This window comes from Lontra canadensis, unplaced genomic scaffold (assembly GCF_010015895.1).
Source record: "Lontra canadensis isolate GAN:19392208 unplaced genomic scaffold, GSC_riverotter_1.0 scaffold69, whole genome shotgun sequence".
Classification (NCBI taxonomy): Eukaryota; Metazoa; Chordata; class Mammalia; order Carnivora; family Mustelidae; genus Lontra; species Lontra canadensis.
The window spans coordinates 3,987,784-4,006,644 of NW_022631063.1; the positions used below are offsets into that span (position 1 = coordinate 3,987,784).

Sequence of the window (18,861 nt, forward strand, 5' to 3'; positions counted from 1 at the left end):
AGGCTTGCTTGCTTTCTATTTATTATTATATGTATTATTTTAAGTATTTGATTTTATGATCATCCTATGAATTTACCAAAGGTGTATATATCAAATAGTTCTTTTGTTTTCTCAACTATTAGAATTTGAGGTTGGTACTTTTATTTGCTTCTAGTAGTACCTGCGTGTGCACAGACGTGTGTGTGCGTGTGTGTGACTCCTTTCAGTAGTCCAAAGAATGATAACCATGTAATATTATTACCTTTCACAGTAGCCAAGGTCATCGAACATTATATTACTATATTCATTATATTACATTAATATGTTTCATGGTACATAGTAATTTATGTTATTACTCATATAATATTATACATATATTATTATTTTGCCTGGCAGCTAATGAAAGTACAGTGATACCTGAGGTCATCCAGGTGCAAATTATGTTTAACCTCAGGGGCTTGCAAAAGGACATGATTTGGTTCAAAGTAATAAAAATAAATTTTCTAAATTTGACCAGTTGAGCAAGGAAATAATTTCAGCTTTTTCATTTCCTACTAATACATATACTTGTCTAACCAAGTTCAGAGCTGAACCACTGAATTAAAACTTGACTTACCTGTTCTCCATTTAAGCGGTGAACCTCTACCAACTCAAGAAAGATTGATAAACGATGGTTTGCATCGACTTCAGTTTTTTTGTATTTTGATTTTGAGGAAGCTCCAATTCTCCTCATTCCTGGTAAACTCATTGCCATATGTAGAGTTTTAATAGCTTCTGCTATTTCTCCCATTTTCTTTTGAGACTGAGCTTTTATCAAATGGTATAAAAGGTATTCTCTCACCTGAAAAAAAACAGTATTCAGAAATACTTCCTTGGAGTGCTTATACCGCCAACACATAATTTACAATCCACCAGTCTACCTGTGATTGTATACATGAGGTCTATTTCTGTCCTTTTATTAACTTTTTGATCATCTATTGTGTTAAATCAGGTTCAGGCAACCTGCCACTACTTAGCATCCTCCTGGGTGACAAACAAGGGGATTATGGGCTTTTACCATGATAGAAGAAAAAATTAAAAAAAAAAAAAAAAAGCTTGCAGGGCTAGCAAATATATTCTAGGAAATTTAGTTTTCAGAAAAGGAATACACCTTATCCGGACTTCTAGTATAGATATCAAGTCATTAGATTTCTAGAAACACAGTTTTTTCCCTTTTATTCTGTAATTTTAAGATTAAAAATCTCAGAACACGTCAAACTTGGTTTTAAACTTTGATACTACTCTGAAACACACAGTTATGAAGTGTCTATCTTTATTTGGGGTACCAAACGTGTATACAGACAATATAAGAAAATGACAAAAAGATCAAAGCTGGAGTCAAAGGCAGGAGATGATCCAGAATGAGGTGATGGGGCAGCCACCTAATGTCTAGAAAGGTTCCAATCATCCTTAAGGCTATGGCTGTGAGCCTGAGCTAGGCACCCCATTTTCCGGTAGGCTCTGCGTGAATACTCGTGCTTCTGCTCTTCTTTCAGAGATTTCGATTCATTGGGACCAGGTACTGGCACTACGGTGGTAATGCATCACTAGGCTTGAGAACTACTGATCTAAGAAGCGAGGACTGTCTTCTGCAAATCCTGACTTCTCCAGTCCACTGAAGGCTCCTCAAATAACAGGGTTCAAGACGCTGTGAACCAAAGCAAGAGTCTGAGGAGCTCCTCCATGACTCCAGGTAGTTCAGGAAGCACCTGAACCTATGATTTTCCCTAATGCTTAGGGATATGGGATGTAACACAGAATATCTTGGGATAGAAGTCCAGTGTGTCTATATCCTCAAAGCACATAAAAATTTTCAAAATGACTAGGTGTTCTTTGATGATGACTCTAAAAAGTTATTAAAACCCACAATCCAGGAAAGAAACAAGCAATAAAATAGAATTCTTACACATAAAAACATCTGGCATAATGCTCTGTAGTTTACAATTACTTTTATATGCATCCATTACTACACTTAATGCCCACTATAACTGTAGGGTGTTATTATATGAGTTTTACAGAGAAGAAAACAGGTTCAGAGAGAGAAAAGTGGGAAAACCAGATACTGACCCCCAGGTCTTCTGTCTCCAAGTCCATATAGGCTTTTAATTACACCACAGTACCTCCACTTTTTCTCCCACTGCTTGTAAATCCAAACTTTTTTCCATTAAAAATAAATTTATTAGCAAAACATTACAGGCAAAAAAAAAAAAATACAATACAATACGTCACCACTTGCTAAAGGTTCAAAGAGGGTGGTATGTTTTATCCACCTGAATTTGGAATACTTACCTTAAAATTATAGCTCAGACAAAGTTCAAGTGACTGAGAACACAATTTGAATTTTTCCTGAGACAAATAAACCTGAGCCATCAGGAGATGAGCATCTGCGTAAGAAGGGTTGTGTTCTAGGCAATGCTGCAGGTTATTATAAGCTGCTTCAATGTCACCTTGTAAGAGAAACAAAGCATTATAATTCAAATGGTTAAGAGACAGAGATGTGAGAGAGAGGAGGGACACAAGTAGTTTATGGATCACTCCATGCCCACCTGCCCCAGGTAGCCCTTTCTAGTCTTCATGAAATAATATTCCTGTAAGTCAGGCCAGCCATAAGGAGCAAACCAGGGAAAGCTGTGAAAAGATCAGAGTCAAACACCACTGCTACTTCTGAGAGGACTAGAAATGTACCTTTATCTATTTTCCTGATCAAAAAACTTTTTACTTAAAATTTCATTACAGTTAGTTTTGCAAAACCCAGATATTTAAATAGCTAGAATTCTGTACTGTCACTTACATTAAGAAAGGATTTATAGTCTTATAATCATCCTTGGCCAGAAATTTTACCACTGTATATAAAATAACAGAAAAAGCATAGGGATATATGCCAGACATTCAGAAATAGGAGACAGTGATTTAATATGCTTTTTTTTTAAGATTTTTTATTTATTGATTTGACAGAGAGAGATCACAAGTAGACAGAGAGGCAGGCAGAGAGAGAGAGAGAGAGAGGGAAGCAGGCTTCCTGCTGAGCAGAGAGCCCGATGCGGGACTCGATCCCAGGACCCTGAGATCATGACCTGAGCCGAAGGCAGCGGCTTAACCCACTGAGCCACCCAGGCGCCCCCTAATATGCCTTTAAATGCCAAGTGTAACAGCCAATGTTTTGGACACACATCCTCTGTTTATCTGGGAGTCTTAGATGGAAGAAATGATCAAAATTAAAATGACAGGAATGGAGGAATCTTTTAAGCTTGGGCTGGTAGATGGGTAGAAAGAGGCTCTTCAGAGAAGGAAAAGTATAAACTCCAGGTTCTAGAAAAACTTTCTAGTGATGTAACCCATAGCAATCTGCCTAAACCCATCTCACTGACTGGTGTTAAGTAGGTAGAGGAGCCCAGCTCCCCATTCAACGTCACTAGGGGCACTGGGGAAGAACAGACCCTGAATTACTCTCTGTTCCATCTTACTCCTTAACCTCACCTGATACCTCAACAGAACAAACAAGGCTTACAGTTAGAGCTTCCAGTTCCCAAAGGCCCAACCTACCAATGACACAATCCATCTAAATAGAAAACAATTTCTTAGAGACAGAAGATTAATAAACAAGTAACGGGTTGAGGCTGCATAATAACATACTGAACACAGTAACAAAATGTGTCAATCAACCAGCAAACATAATAAATAATATTGGACTATTTATTGTTGTGATATACGCGAATACTTGAGAACTGAACAGGCAGAGAAGGAAATAGGAAATGGGAAGGTTAAGTAAATAAACTGGCGTGCGAATTACCACTCCCATGTTCTTTAAGGAGGAAAAGGATTAAGGAGATAACCCGGAGGTTACTGCTAAGGGGGAAAGCACACAGGAAAAGAACCGGGGTTTACAAATAAGAGACTGAAGAACATGAAGACTGTGCGAATGACTGAGATCAGAATCTTTGTTTTTCTTTTAAGAGTGATGGGAGGGAAAGATGCGTGGTCAGTACTTAGAAGGTCACTAAATATTTAAAAATGAGAAATGGGTCATCAGTGTTGAAGAAAATAGCCATATAAACGAAGAACCCAACAATATCACACTTTTATCTAAGAGCAGCCCAATTTCCCTTAAGTGAAAAATGAAAGACACTTCTGTCCTGCAAGTATGTCTTTGCTAAAGTCCTATGTAAAACAGAATTTGGCTGGCCTTTGTCCCAGGTTCCTGGGAGAGAGTCTTAAAATCTTGGAATTTCCTGCGTGAGAGAAGTATCTTTGTTGAGGTTGACTTTGATCATTTATGTAAGTAAGAACTTACATTATGTAAGTAAGAAGATGAACAGTAAGCCCTAGATAGCTTATGTTAAGAATATGACTCATGATGAGCCATGCCAGAAAGACCAACCATGGAGAGGACTGGGGCTCTGAACTACATGTTATCTACCTGAATGGGGGAGCAGGACCCTGGAGACTGAGTTCAATCACATGCCCAATGATTCAGTCATGCCTATATAATGAAACTCTAATAAAAACTCTAAACTTGGGGTGAGCTGCCCTGGTTGTTAATGCTCTCTATGTATTGTCATATACACACGTGTTGGCATGTCGATGTATACTGACTCTATAGACAGTGAACAATGGCAGCTTCACATCTGGAACCTTCCCAGGCCTTCACCCTGTGGATCTCTCCCCTTCCATGGTTTGGTATAGTATCCTTTTGCTATACTAAAACTTTAATCATGAGTCTAGCAATATCCTGAATTCTAGGAGGCATTCTAGTGAATCTGAACCTGAGGAGTCATAGAAACCCCAAATTTGTAGCCAGCTAGTCAGAAGCTCAGGTGGCTTTGGCAAACTCAGAACTTGTAGCTTCTGTCTGTGCCCTTAACCAGGGAAGTCTGGTCCAACTCTGAGTAGTTCTGGGGTTAGAAGTCATTGTACTTGGCAATTTATAAGGACACTGCTATTTGGACATATGGCAGCACTATTTCAAATGATTTAAGGCTGCTGTTTTCAAAAATGGGGTCATATGAGATTTTCATTTCTAGAGACTTTGGCAATTAAGAATTACTACATTAAGGCTGATTTTTATCAATTTTCAAAATAATAAATGTCTAAAAAATATAACAGAACTCAAAATCCCAGTTTAACTACTTAGTAGATAATACCATTTGAACTAAGAGCAAAGTAGAAATACCATGTCACTCAACAGAACTTAACCAGAAGAAGTTATTACAGAGCCACTTTTTATATCTAGAATATTTTAGAGATACAAGCTTTTGAGATCATCTATTTTTTTTTAACAGTTAAAACTGAGGTCCAAAAAATTAGCAAAGTCAATCTTTTCTCTCCATTATATGTAAGAAATAATTGTTTAGGATAATACCTTTAGGTTGGTTTCTAAACCTTATGCTTTTATAAATTTTATTTACTTTGCATGGCATTCATCTAGAAAAGATACATAAATATAAGTCCCAAAGGTTGGTCTACTATGTCTACTATGTATATATTACGTATATATGTATATATATTATGACTATATTATGTATATAGTCACAAATCTGTGTGTCCTAAAAAGTTAATGTTATATATCTGGGGTTATTTTTTTAGCTATACATAATCACAGATTATGTATAACTAATTATCAATTAATCAATACACTTCATAAAGGCCCAAAACCTGGTAAACCTTGCATCTGGCTATACCAATGAGTCAATAACTATGGACCAAAGACTCTAAGTTTTTACTACCATCTAAGTATCTGACGGACTTTTTTATTAAGTGGTACAACTGCACTTACCCAACTATTCACTTGAAAAACAGAAGTTTATTGTAATTTTTAAAGAATTAAAAAGTGAATATTATACAATTTTATTTTGGATTAAAATTACTTATTTGTGCACAAGTAAAACACATCTATGTGACTATTCTCCATATAAGTGGCGTACTTAATTTACCCTTGATTTTGTCAACATCAGAATAAAAAAGTTATTTTAAGTTTTTAAGTATATTCTACCTGATAAATATTTCACTTTTGCTATTAGGAAGACAGCTTGCAGAAGGCCTGGTACAGTTCTTACTATAGTCTCCAGGATTGAGGTACAACGTCTGAGAAGTGGAGAAATAGGTTGGCCAGGACTTGCAGGCTAAATAAAACAAATTAGCATATCATTTTATAAGTTTACTATAGTATTTAGTTAAAAGTGAACACACATATTAAACTTTAGTAAAACCAGAAAAACTATATATTTTTCCAAAATTTCTGTTATTCTGCTTTTGCATATCTTTACCATAATGTGACTAATACTAATTTATGTCTCTGGGATCTATGAACAGACCATACAATTAATGGCTTTTATTCAGTAAAATAGTTATGAAATTATTACACAATTAACAGATTTGATAACATGAAAGGAGTGTATTTGTTCAAAAACTGTGAAGGAAAGATATTCAAAGGAAAGATAACTGAAAGGCAGAATTTCTTGCTGGAATTGAGAGTCGAGGCAATGTGAATTCTAATTCTTGATCTGCCTGGTGATTTATTCAGTTCGGTAACTTGCATTGCCCCCTACAGTACTGTACGATCAGTTTCTGAAAATTCTCTTTTTTTTCCTAGTAGAAATCAGAAGGTAGAACACACTCATGTGTACTACACGAAATGTCTCATACCTTCACATTTTCTGCTGGCATGCTGAAGGTCCTCAAAGGTTTTTTTTAGTTTCTCGCTTTATTAATTTGCAGTGAATATGATAACAAAAACAGTACTAGAACATTTATTGTTTTAATGGCTGTCTATCCAACCGATTTTTATCCAATGGTTACCGACTCACAAGCTACAAATGTGATATTAGAATTTAAATGTCAAATGTTCACTCTCCATGTTTTCCCCTACTAATTCTGCGTCCTTTATTTGAAAAATAATCTTCCCCATCATCCCCCTATACCCTGCAAATATATATTCCTGGCTAGAGTATGGTCTCAGTAGACAATCACTTCTACCCTGAGATGTTGTTACTGACAAGAAAGTGCCACATCTCCTTGCTACCTTGCAGCACAAAAAAAAAGGTGAAAAATTTCAAAAAGAATTTCAAAATATGACCATTGGTGCCTAGAATACCTCAACTTATTTAAATTTCTACAGCACTTATGATCTGTGTAATAAAATTTAGCATTCTGTATCATCTTATACAATCCCATCATAGTTTTGTATTTTGTTTTGCTTTTATATGGCTAGGGTCTTACCTGTCTTGAAGACTGGAATTTCACATGTTTTCAAACAGTAATGAATACAGAGTAAATTCTTTAAACATATTTTTTCACTTGAACACAGTGAAAGTATAGGTGATATAGTGAGGTTAAGGTTCTTTGCCATTTGCTAAGAATTATTTATTGACAAAATTATTTCTTAGAGAATCACCAGCATTTTTACTGTAAACACTTTCAGAGTGAAGCACATACGGACAATCTCTAAGATAACATCTGTTTGATTAAAAAAAAAAAAAAAAAACCTTTATAAATGGGGAAAGGAACAGAGCTGGAGGACAGACAAGTCTGTCCTCCGGATGTTTCCCCATGAAAGCAGCACTCTGTGCTAATGAGGAGCCGTCACGCTGACAAAGGTTAGACCGCAGGAACACAGCATGTCGTGGACCGGGGACATAATTTCCACTTAACACATTATCTCTTGCTCCACCTACAATTACTTCTTAGCAGAGCTTCCAGAGAAATCCTTTTAAACTGCTGAGTCAGATCATGCTGGAAACCTGGTTCCCCACTGTGCTCAGATCTGATGCTGGGGGACTGACAACGATCTCTAAGGCCCTACGAGGTCTGGTATCCTCTGCTGTGACCTCCTCCTCACTGCATCCAGGTCACTTTAGTCTCCCATGTCCCTTCAGGCCACGGCACAACTGTTCCTGTGCCTGAGACAATCTATACCGTATTTCCACATGAACATCTGAAGTTTTAACTTTTACCGTCTTAATGAGGCCTAACCAGACCATTTATCCAAAATCACCACCCCTACCCTAGTCTGTTATTTTCTATTACCTCACTGACTTGACTGTATTACCTGTCTCCTCTGTGAGTTCTGTATGCTTCAAGAGGGCAAAGGCTGTGGTTTACTCCTTCACAACAACCTCGCCAGCTCCAAGCAGAGCCCTGGGTACTCTACAAGCATTTGCTGAGTGAATTCTGAATACTGCTCAAGTACTGGAACTTCCAACTCTAAGCAACTGAAAACAGATCACGACAGGGGACACTGGGATTGATCCTGGGTGTTATTCCAGAAGGGTTAATTTATTTTTCTTTCTTTTCAAGTTTTTATTTAAATTCTAGTTAGTTTACACTCCAATGTGGTTTTAGATGTAGAATTCAGTGATTCAGCACTTACATACAACACCCAGGGCCCATCATAACCGGTGCCCTCCTTAATCCCCATCACCCATTTAGCCACCCCCCACCCGCCTCCCCTCCAGCAACCCTCAGTTTTGTTCTCCATAGTTAAGAAGGGTTAATTTAAAATAGATTAGGAAAAGTCTGGAAAAGGATGTGGTGATCAAAACAGCAGCATGGCTTCCCTAAAGAAAGGCCATTATCCTCATTTCCTCAATACAAGGAAGCTGTAAATCAGGGAGAATGCTAAGAACTATGCTTTTAGCAATGAAGTATTTGGTACTCTCTCTTAAGATATTCCTGTACTGAATCATGAGCTGAGTACAGTAATGTCAAGTCAGCTACTCACTTTCTATAATAACAAGAGTGCTGACTAATGGATCTACCTACATAAATTTGGAAAGAACTCTCTGAGAATACAATAAAAGGTTCCATCTTCAGTTCTACTCAGAGGTAGGTAAGGCAGATCATGGAGGACGGTAAAGATCCATATAAAATAGACGACAATCAGGATCTAAAACAATATGATAATCTGGAATTATGAGATGAATATGAGGAGATGAAATTTCCTAGGGAAAGAGTCTACACCTAAGTCCTCAGTTACACTGAATAATAGATCTAAGGATTTTAGGTAACTATTAATTCAACAGGGGTCAATAATATAATATGATTCACAAAAGAAAGCTCGAGGAACCCCCAGAATTAGGGAAGAAGAGGATCTGCCAAGGCCAAACCCATACATGGAACAGTTATCTTACCAAGAGCTTACTGACAAAATAAGGCCGTCCTCATGGCCAGGGTTCTAACTACGTTATATAAAAAATAAATGGCTAAAAACCTGGAATTGTTTAGGCAGAACGTGAAAACTTAATTTCTAAAATCCAAAGGTCTGTGTTATGATGAGGAATAATCTTTGCTTTGGCGAAGAAAGTGGACTTGCTCTGTGCACTCCAGAGAGAAGGCGGACCAGGAAATGGGTGAAATTTTTTTAACAAAAAGCTGAGTCTGACAACATAGGAATATAGTCTAATAGTCCTAGTCCTAGAGTAAGAACTGCATTTTTGAATGCACCCACGGGTTGGATGGGCACTTAACCTGGTTGCTGTGGAGCAGATTCAAGTATCACATGCATGTCTGAATTAAATGACTTCTAATAATACTTCTAAACTGAAGATTTTACAATTATATCAATTCTAGGTGAATATTTGTAAACCAATACATTTATTATTTGATAGCAGTCATTGGTATAAATATTCTGATATAAAAACTATTTCGACTAATATAGATACAAATACTACTATTGTAAGATGCTAATCTTAAGATCACTAATCTAACACATGAAGGACAATTTATTAATACATTTTATAAAACATCATGTAAGTGGTGTTGAAAATATTTTCATTGAAAATAAGGCTCAGAAAGAATTACTTACCTGCATTGGACAAAAATTCAGATATTCTGTAATAATTTCTAGCAAGAAATCAGGATTTAAGTTCTCAAAATACTGTATGCCAAGTGGTAAATCTTCTAAATTTGAAAAATGAGTGTCCAGAACATCATTTAACAAATTAATAACTTCTTCTTGTCGTTTATTTTTCTTCATAGCAAGAATTGCATGTAAATAGGTTAATTCCTAGAAATTAAGCAGTCATTAATTATGCCATTCAGTTGTAAAGTCACTTATTTCCACTTAGATTTCAAATGTTTATGAAGTGCTATTTATGTGCATTATTTGTTCAAATTTCAGTATTAGCTTGGACAAACTTTTAGAATCTTATACAAGAATATTTAAAGTCTAATCCTGTGCGGAGGTAAGTTAGTAAATGCAATTATATATTAAAATTAATGTATATTAACGCTAAAGCCACTACTATTACTAAAATTTAAAATCTCGTATTTTATAAACAGTATTTAGGATCTGATAAAATAAAACACTTTACCGCAGATTTTCCAATAGACTGCTGAATTTCCCTAAGGAATTCTAGCTGCTGGTCTGCATCCTGTAACTGCCCTTCAATTAACTGACATCGGATAAATCCTAAAACCAAACACAACAAAACAGCCCAAGTCCACATCAATTCATGTACACGTCAAGCTAACACAAACATTAATAAAAGTCCACATCAATTGGCATGTACACATCAAGCTAACACAAACATTAATAAAAGATTTTCCCTCCATAATAAAGTATTAATAAATTATAAGAAAGCATTAGACATTAAAGCAATACTACTTCAGATTTAAAATAAAAGAAAATAAAATGGGCAGCTCTGTACCCAAATAAAATCAGTTACTAAGAAAATCAGGATTTATAGGAATTACCTCATAAAAATCTGTTCTCTCAAGATAATAACTTAAGAAATTAAAACTTCATTTTAAAGATTCCTGGTTTTTTTTCTATTGCGGATAATGGAGGACAGTTTAATTTTAGAAAACCACAACATACATTTTTTTCTTCTTTCACAGCAGATATTTAAGGGAATTAATGACTTGCATCTATCTGAGGAACATTTAGAAAGAGCGGGCCTACCAATTAGTGCAGGGACGCTAGTTTCATCAAGTGTCATGGCGGTCTTATACCACTTCAGTGCTTCTTTAACTTTTCCTTGTAAAATCATCTGGTATCCAAGTTCTGTAGCAAATTCTGATTGCTGAGGGGTTAAACTAAAAGCTTTTTCTAGCAATGTCTGAATTTTTTGAAGAATGAGTTGACTTCGCCCACACTAAAAAGAAAAAAGAAATTTCAGACTAGAAAGTCAAACACTTCTACTCACGTGAGAGAATTATTTTTTCCTAAAGATACAAATTATTTGTACTTCATAGAAGTAGAATGTTTAAAAAGTATTTAATAATCAAAGAAAAATAAAACTTCATAGAAATAGAATAAAAAGATACAAAGTATTTGTACTTCACAGAAATAGAAAAAAAGTAATAATCAAAGAAAAATATGACTTCTCTATTTACCATCTAGATAGCACAGCAAGAGATTATACCCAAACAGAACTTAAAATCCTAATGAGCTATTTTAAACAATGGCTTCTTAAAAAGTATACTACAATGATGTTGCTGTACAAGAATACCTTTTAGAACTTTTTTCAAAGTTTTTTAACTGTCTCATGATTGTTTAAGGATTTGCTTTCCCCCTAAGTTGACGTATGCCACCAGGGTGAATATTTTAAAAGATTACTCATTAGAATCTTTGTGAAAAAAGGTTCAAAAATATTTCAAGAAATGGAAACTCTGCTAAAGTAAGTATGCAATATTCTAACATAATAACTTTTAAGAGAAAAAATACTAAACTGCTTAAATTTTTGTAAGCTTATTTAAAAACGAATGAAAATAAATTATCTGGCAATAAAGTAAATAAAAAAGGTAAATATCTTCCTTAACTTAAACTTTTGTTAATAGCACAGATTTTTTCCCTTTAAATTTCACACAATCTGACAATCTGTTTTTTAAAAAAAGAATTGTTTCCTCATGTCATTTAATAATTACGATCCTTGATTTTTTCTTTCAATTTTATATCTAGTATTTCACCTGCTTGTATATATCATTTTCCTTATTTTTTCCCTAGTTTAATTAAGACCTTTTCAATTCTTTCAGTCCTTGTATTGATTTTGAGATTCTGCAGTATTTTTCTATTCCATTCCTGATTATCTTCTTTATACTGGATATTGTAATGAAACATTTCTTTACTATTACATTAATATGGTAAGTGCTGTGAAGTATATAAGCCTGACGATTCACAGATCTCTACCCCCTGGTGCAAATAATACATTATATGTTAATAAAAATTAAAAAAAAAAAAGATCCCAGCCATTTCCCACACCAAAATTGTCTCTTACCCATGTTAGAACTGTTTTTCAAATACAAATGACCCTTGAATAACGCAGAGGTGAGGGTGCTGTCACCCATGCCCTCCCCTGCCTCTGCCACACCACACAGTCGAAAATCTGCATATAATTTTTGACTTCCCAAACACGTAACTATTAATAGCCTACTACTGACCACGCCTTCCTGATAACCTAAACACAGTCTATTAATGCTTATTTTCTATGTTATATATTCTTACAATAAAGTTAGAGAAAAGAAAATAATAAGGAAAATACAATACTGTATTGATTGAATACATCTGCAGTCAGTGGACTCACACAGTTCAAACCTGTGTTGTTCAAGGGTAAACCGCAGTTTCAAAAAAACAAAATAAAGAATAACCCTAGTTATAAATCCTATGTTCTGGGGCACCTGGGTGGCTCAGTGAGGTAAAGCCTCTGCCTTCAGCTCAGGTCATGATCCCGGGGTCCTGGGATCGAGCCCCATATCGGGCTCTCTGCTCTGCGGAGAGCCTGCTTCCTCCTCTCTCTCTGTCTGCCTCTTTGCCTACTTGTGATCTCTGTCTGTCAAATAAATAAAATCTTAAAAAAAAAAAAATCCTATGCTCCGATTAATAAATGGCTTCCCACTTCCTTTGGAATTTCTCACTTCCCTATCCTTTCCCACCTCCATGAAATCTTCTTATGGTTAGAAATCATATCTCCCCTGAACTGCCTTTCTTACGAATGTATCACATATTTACACACGTACATTATTTTCATTCTAGGCCATATGCTCTTTGATGCTTCAACCTTTGTGACTTATTTAATATTCCTAGCCACAGATAACAAAGCTCTGCTGTACAGCAGGCACTCTTACAGTTCTGCTGAAGGCTACTGTGATCTTATAAAAAAGTTGAGCATTCTGGGGTTCCATGGCATCCAATGCATTCTCTAAGTTTTCCAGCTTGGTGGCAGCCTGAAACAAAAGTATCAGGATAATTTTAAAATAAACTAAGAAAAAAAGAATACATGACATATACACTAATAAAATCTATGTTGTGAAATATATTAAAGGTTCTTTTAAAAAGCTCAAGAATTACGAATAAAGAACTGAGATTTAAAATGTGTTTTTTAGGGGTCCCTGGCTGGTTCAGGCAGCATGTGACTCTTGATCTTGCGTCATGAGTTTGAGTCCCACATTGGGTATAGAAATTACTTAAATAAATAAATCTTTTAAAAAAATAAAATAAAATAAATCAAGTGTGTTTTTAAAATATCTGTTTTTGAATGGAAACCTCTTGGTGGGTAAAGAGAACCCATAATATTCAATTAACGATATATGCCCAGCTCCCTCTCCAACAATTAGTTCATGACACCCATGAGATATAGATAATAAAATTATAAACATTAATATTATATGAGATCAGATTTTTGATTACCTGTATAGTCTGGTTTATATTTAAAATACTCTCTGGAATAGAAAAACTAACATGCTGTAAGTTATTTCAATGCTTGGAAAATTTACTGAAGAGCTGCCCCTAGTAAAATTCCCCTGGTATTTACTGAAGAACTTACTTGTTCCTGTCACATTTAACAATCTAACCAGACTAAACACAATTCAAATCTACTACTATATAATATACTATATGATACTATTTTACAATACTATTTGCTTCAGACTGGATTTTGGCATTCCATAACCTAGCACCTAATCAATGTGCTCATTACTACAGAAACAGGAATTATATTATAAGGTCCAATGGGATGTCATCCTGAACCCATTTAAATTACACAAACTCAGTTAAACTTTAAAAAAAACTAAGGACTACATTTTGCATATATATTCTTTCTTACCTATCACCAGTTACATTAATCACGCATGGGAGTTTTATGTAGAAAACCACATATAACGTAATTGATTTAAGGAATTTTCAAGGTATTTTAACTATTCGATATTTTTGCTTTATTAGTTGATTTAAGAAGCGCATCACTGTGTTAAAGTGTATTTCTGGAATTCAAGTAAAAATTACCATGGCATACATTCTGAAAGGGCTCTTCAAGGTTCTAACGTATGGGCATATGTGTCTGTAACTATGTATTTTTTACTACAGGAAACCTAAATAGTACAATACAACTTACCTTCTCTATGTCCCCCTCCCTACACAAATAGTAAAGAGCCAGGATTCTTAGCGCTTCCACATTTTGATTATCTTGAAGCATTAACCTGCAAAAAAATATTTCACATAATGTTGAAATAGACTTAATGTGCTTTCTTTCATCTGAGGGTCTGAAAAGGCAGTTTGCTGGTCTGACTATTCCACTGTCTAAGTAACAATTTTAATTAGTAAAATAATATACCTTTTATGAAAATTATCAACCTCATTATTTAAGCTAAAAAATAATCTCTGAATCTTAATCTTTAATATGTTTAAAAAAGATATGAATAGATTGTATCAGTCTCTTTAAATCCTTTGGCAATCCTAAATAAAGTATTAACCATATCCAACAGTGTATTAAAAGAATAATGGATGGCTCAGTCGGTTAAGTGTCCGACTCTTGATTTCGGCTCAGGTCATGATCTCAGGGCAGTGACATCAGGTTCTGTGTGGAGTGTGGAGCCTGTCTAAAATTCTCTCTCTCCCTCCCCCCAACACCCCTGCCCTCTCAAAAAAAAAAAAAAAAGAAGAAGAAGAAGAATTCACCTTGACCAGGAAGATTTATTATTGCAAGACTTTCAGCAATGAAAAAATGGGTTAAACATTTTAAAATCTATTAATGTAATTCACAACATTAAAAGAGATTCCTATGTGAAAAAAACAAATCAGAAAAAATTATGGAAAAATACCCTATTAGTAAAAGGAACAACTCCCCTTTCCCAAAAAACTTTGTAAAAAACATGCAAAAGCTATATAAATTCCTAAACTTTACTCAAGGAAATTTGAAAAAGAAACTGAACAAATAGGGTAACCTACACACTAGGTTTATCATCATGAATGGTATGGCATATTGAATTATTAGCCTCAATCTTCCCACCTTCCATTAATATAAGCTTTCTGCCATGAAAGTGAGCAGTTCCTCATATAAATGCTGACATGTACTTTACTGCTTCTTAGCTATGGATTTGGACATTTTCCTTATATTGGTCAATGGAATGTGAATAGGAGTGGCAGTGTACCACCCCCAAAGTTTCGGAGGCATTAAATATTTCTGCCTGTTCTCACGCATCTCTGCTATCTCCACGAGAAGAGTTTCCTCTGGATAGCTGCTGCTCTCTGGCTTGAGCCCAGAGAACAATCCTAGAGCTGACCAGAGAGACCAAACTGCAGTGAGTTGCCACACCCAGCCAGCTGGATTTAAAATTGGAAGCAGAACACCACACAAGCTTGGTCGAGGTCAGAGGGTCCCTACCATAGTGAGAAATGAGTGCTTACAGTCATATGCCCTGAGATCTGTAGTTGTTTGCTACGGTCCTATATGCTCTAATGACACATGATAATACACACTTTAGTTAAAAAAGTTTTTCTCCCAAATAATCTATAGATTGAATGTAATTCAAACCAAAATCTTGTAAGATTTCTTTCTTTTTTATTTTTTTAAACTTGGTAAGTTAATTCTGGCAGTCAACTGCAGAAGAAGAGCCAAGAAAACTATCAAAAAAGAAATGTGATGAAGAACTTGACCTAAAAAATATATTTAAAAAAGGACCAGTCAGTATATAGGGGGAAAGTCAGCTTTTACTATTAAAAAGATACTCAATCTCAACATAATTGAAGAAATGAAAATAAAAATAAGGTTTTATTCTACCAGATTCTACCATTTTTATTCTATCAGATTGTCAAAAATAAAAACAAACAAAAAAAAAATACCACACTGGTAACAGCCAGAATTGGTTAAGGTTGGAGGAGGGGGCATCCAGTAGACTACTGATGGGAGCATAAATTAGTATAAATTCTTAGGAAAACAATTTGGTGGTGTCTTCCAGAATTTCAAACATGCATATGTGAGGAAGAGACTGCAATTTGTCCCCTCAACTCCATTCTCTCTTCACTTGCTTGGGCACACATCTAGCTTACATTTTCCTGCCACCTTTGCCACTAGAGGTGGCCCTCTGGACACAAGGCAACGTATGCCACTTCTAGACCTGGGCTTTTAAGAAAAGTGGAATGACTCCTCCACCCTCTTTGCCTTTGTACCAGCTGGATACAGATGTCATGAGGTTTTAGGACAAGGCAGAGTTGCAAGACAAAAAGGGATTAGGTCCCTTAATGATGATGTGGAGGAAGGCGGCCTGATCAGGATTTATACACACTCAAAATAGTTACGTATCAGAAGGAAATTTCCATTATGTGTTCATATCTATTTTTTTATAGGAGCTTAGCCTACCCTAACAAATAAGATTCCCTTTAACTCACTAATCCCTCATTTGGGAAATCATCCTCCAGAAATATACCTTACATGTATAAACATGTGTGTGTGTGTGTGTGTGTGTGTAGGCCTAAATGTCTACCTATGGGAAAATATAAACTATCTGTATGTTTACTTTATAGATGTTTTCATTGTTAAAAAAGAATTATGTGTATCTGTGTGAATGGATATAATAGAACATCCACAAAATACTAAGTTAAAGAAAAATCAAATGTATGGGTATCTGTGTGGCACAGTTGGTTAAGTGTCCAACTCTTGGTTTCAGCTCAGGTAATGATCTCAGGGCTGTGAGATCAAGCCCTGCATCGGGCTCCATGCTCAGCCCTGAGTCTGCTAGAGTTTCTCTCTCCCTCTCCCTCTGCCCCTCCCCACCATGCGCGCATACTCTCTCTCTCTCTCTAAAATAAATCTTTTATTTTTTTTTAAAGATTTTATTTATTTCTTTGATAGACAGAGATCACAAGTAGGCAGAAAGGCAGGCAGAGAGAGGGAAAGGAAAGCAGGCTTCCTGCCGAGCAGAGAGCCCGATGCGGGGCTCGATCCAGGACCCTGGGATCATGACCTGAGCCAAAGGCTGAGGCTTTAACCCACTGAGCCACCCAGGCGCCCCTAAAATAGATCTTTAAAAAAAAGAAAAATCAAGTTTAAAAACTATATAACAAGTCTAGTTTTTACACACATCCCCACAAATATATTTTTTATATATTATATTGATACTCCCTTTACCTCCTTACTCACACACAGTGCCTAGAAATCTAGAAAAATATAAATATCAAAGAGTTATTAATGTCCAAATTGTGGCCTTCAAATATCATTTCCCACTTAAAGGGTTAGATTGCATTCCACGATGGCTAATACCTGTTTGGGGTAGTAAATACACAAAATGGCCCTAGTATATCTTTTTTTTTTTTTTTTTTTAAAGATTTTATTTGACAGAGAGAGATACAGCAAGAGAGGGAACACAGCAGAGGAGTGGGAGAGGGAGAAGCAAGCTTCCCACTGAGCAGGGAGCCTGATGTGGAGCTCGATCCCAGGACCCTGGGATCATGACCTGAGCTGAAGGCAGACACCTAACGACTGAGCCACCCAGGCACCCCTGGCCCTAGTATATCTTGCTCTCTATCAAATAGCAAGGAAACAATCAAAGACTACTAGGTTCATATGAAAAGGGCCTGAGAACTAACTTGAAGAGGCTACTAAGAGCCAAAGATGAGACAATTTGAGCAAGTATAATAACCAAAATGGTTAGAAACATACAAATTTAATCCATGTCATATAAACAAATCCAAACTACTAATCAGTCACCTCTGTAGGACGCCAGGGAATATTTAACTTTTTTTTTGGTTTTTTGAAACCCAGAAATAAAAGACTCAAGCATTTATCCAATTTTTCTTAAATGAATTATAACACCAGATAACCACCAGTAAATTAGAATCTTTTTTTTTCCTTTTAATAGTACTCCAGCTAAGAAATGAAGAAAGAATGATATAACCACATTAATCCTACAGCACCTATGTACTGAGCACAAATTTCTGCTAATAGGGTGCCTGGGTGGCTTAGTCAGTTAAGTGTCTAATTCTTGATTTTGGCTCAGGTCATAGTCTCAGGGCTATGAGATCAAGCCCCACATTGGGTGTTGGAGGCTGCTTAGGATTCTCTATCTCTGCCCTTCCCCCCACTACTCTTAAAAAAGATATATTCTGCTAAGACCACAAAAACACAAGTGAAGATTATGTCCCTTTGATGAAAGAACACATCACCACTTACTAGTAATTGCAAAAAAATAGAAAATAAAAAATTGAACATGAATCTAACCAAGCCTCTATATCCAGTACCAATTTATAGGAAAGTCAGAGGATAGCAATAAGTTATACAGTATATGGCATGCAATAATAAAATTCTTATGGAAAACCTACAGGATAAAAGATGGGTTCTTTAACTTACACGTCAAAAGAGGTGGGAGTAGTGGGAAGCAGGTGGAGGGAGAAAAAGGAAGATCAGGAGGAAGAAAAGGAACCCTCCAATGACTTCACACTTCAGAAGAAAAATCCAAGTCCGTAAGATGACCAAGACCTTCCACAACCTGGCTCCCCTGGCTCCATCCTTCTACTCTGACTTCGCTGTCCAGTCATTTTATTCCCTCCCACTCCTTAAAAACATCACACAAACTTTTGCCTCAAGGTTTTTTTTTGTTGTTGTTTTGTTTTGTTTTTTAAAGATTTTTATTTATTTATTT

General features: G+C 35.8%; 1 protein-coding gene across 2 annotated transcripts in view; it reads right to left on the bottom strand.

The window, feature by feature from the left end:
• TTC21B (tetratricopeptide repeat domain 21B) overlaps window positions 1-18,861 on the bottom strand; it is a 77,570-nt gene that overhangs the window by 44,478 nt on the left and 14,231 nt on the right. For both annotated transcript variants that reach the window (XM_032880351.1, XM_032880352.1), the window contains 8 exons: window positions 14,340-14,424; window positions 13,078-13,176; window positions 10,916-11,108; window positions 10,326-10,423; window positions 9,818-10,018; window positions 6,008-6,137; window positions 2,308-2,465; window positions 596-820 (listed from right to left, as the gene is read on the bottom strand). In XM_032880351.1, the coding sequence (XP_032736242.1) occupies window positions 596-820; window positions 2,308-2,465; window positions 6,008-6,137; window positions 9,818-10,018; window positions 10,326-10,423; window positions 10,916-11,108; window positions 13,078-13,176; window positions 14,340-14,424 (1,189 nt within the window). The remainder of the gene's footprint in view (window positions 1-595; window positions 821-2,307; window positions 2,466-6,007; window positions 6,138-9,817; window positions 10,019-10,325; window positions 10,424-10,915; window positions 11,109-13,077; window positions 13,177-14,339; window positions 14,425-18,861) is intronic.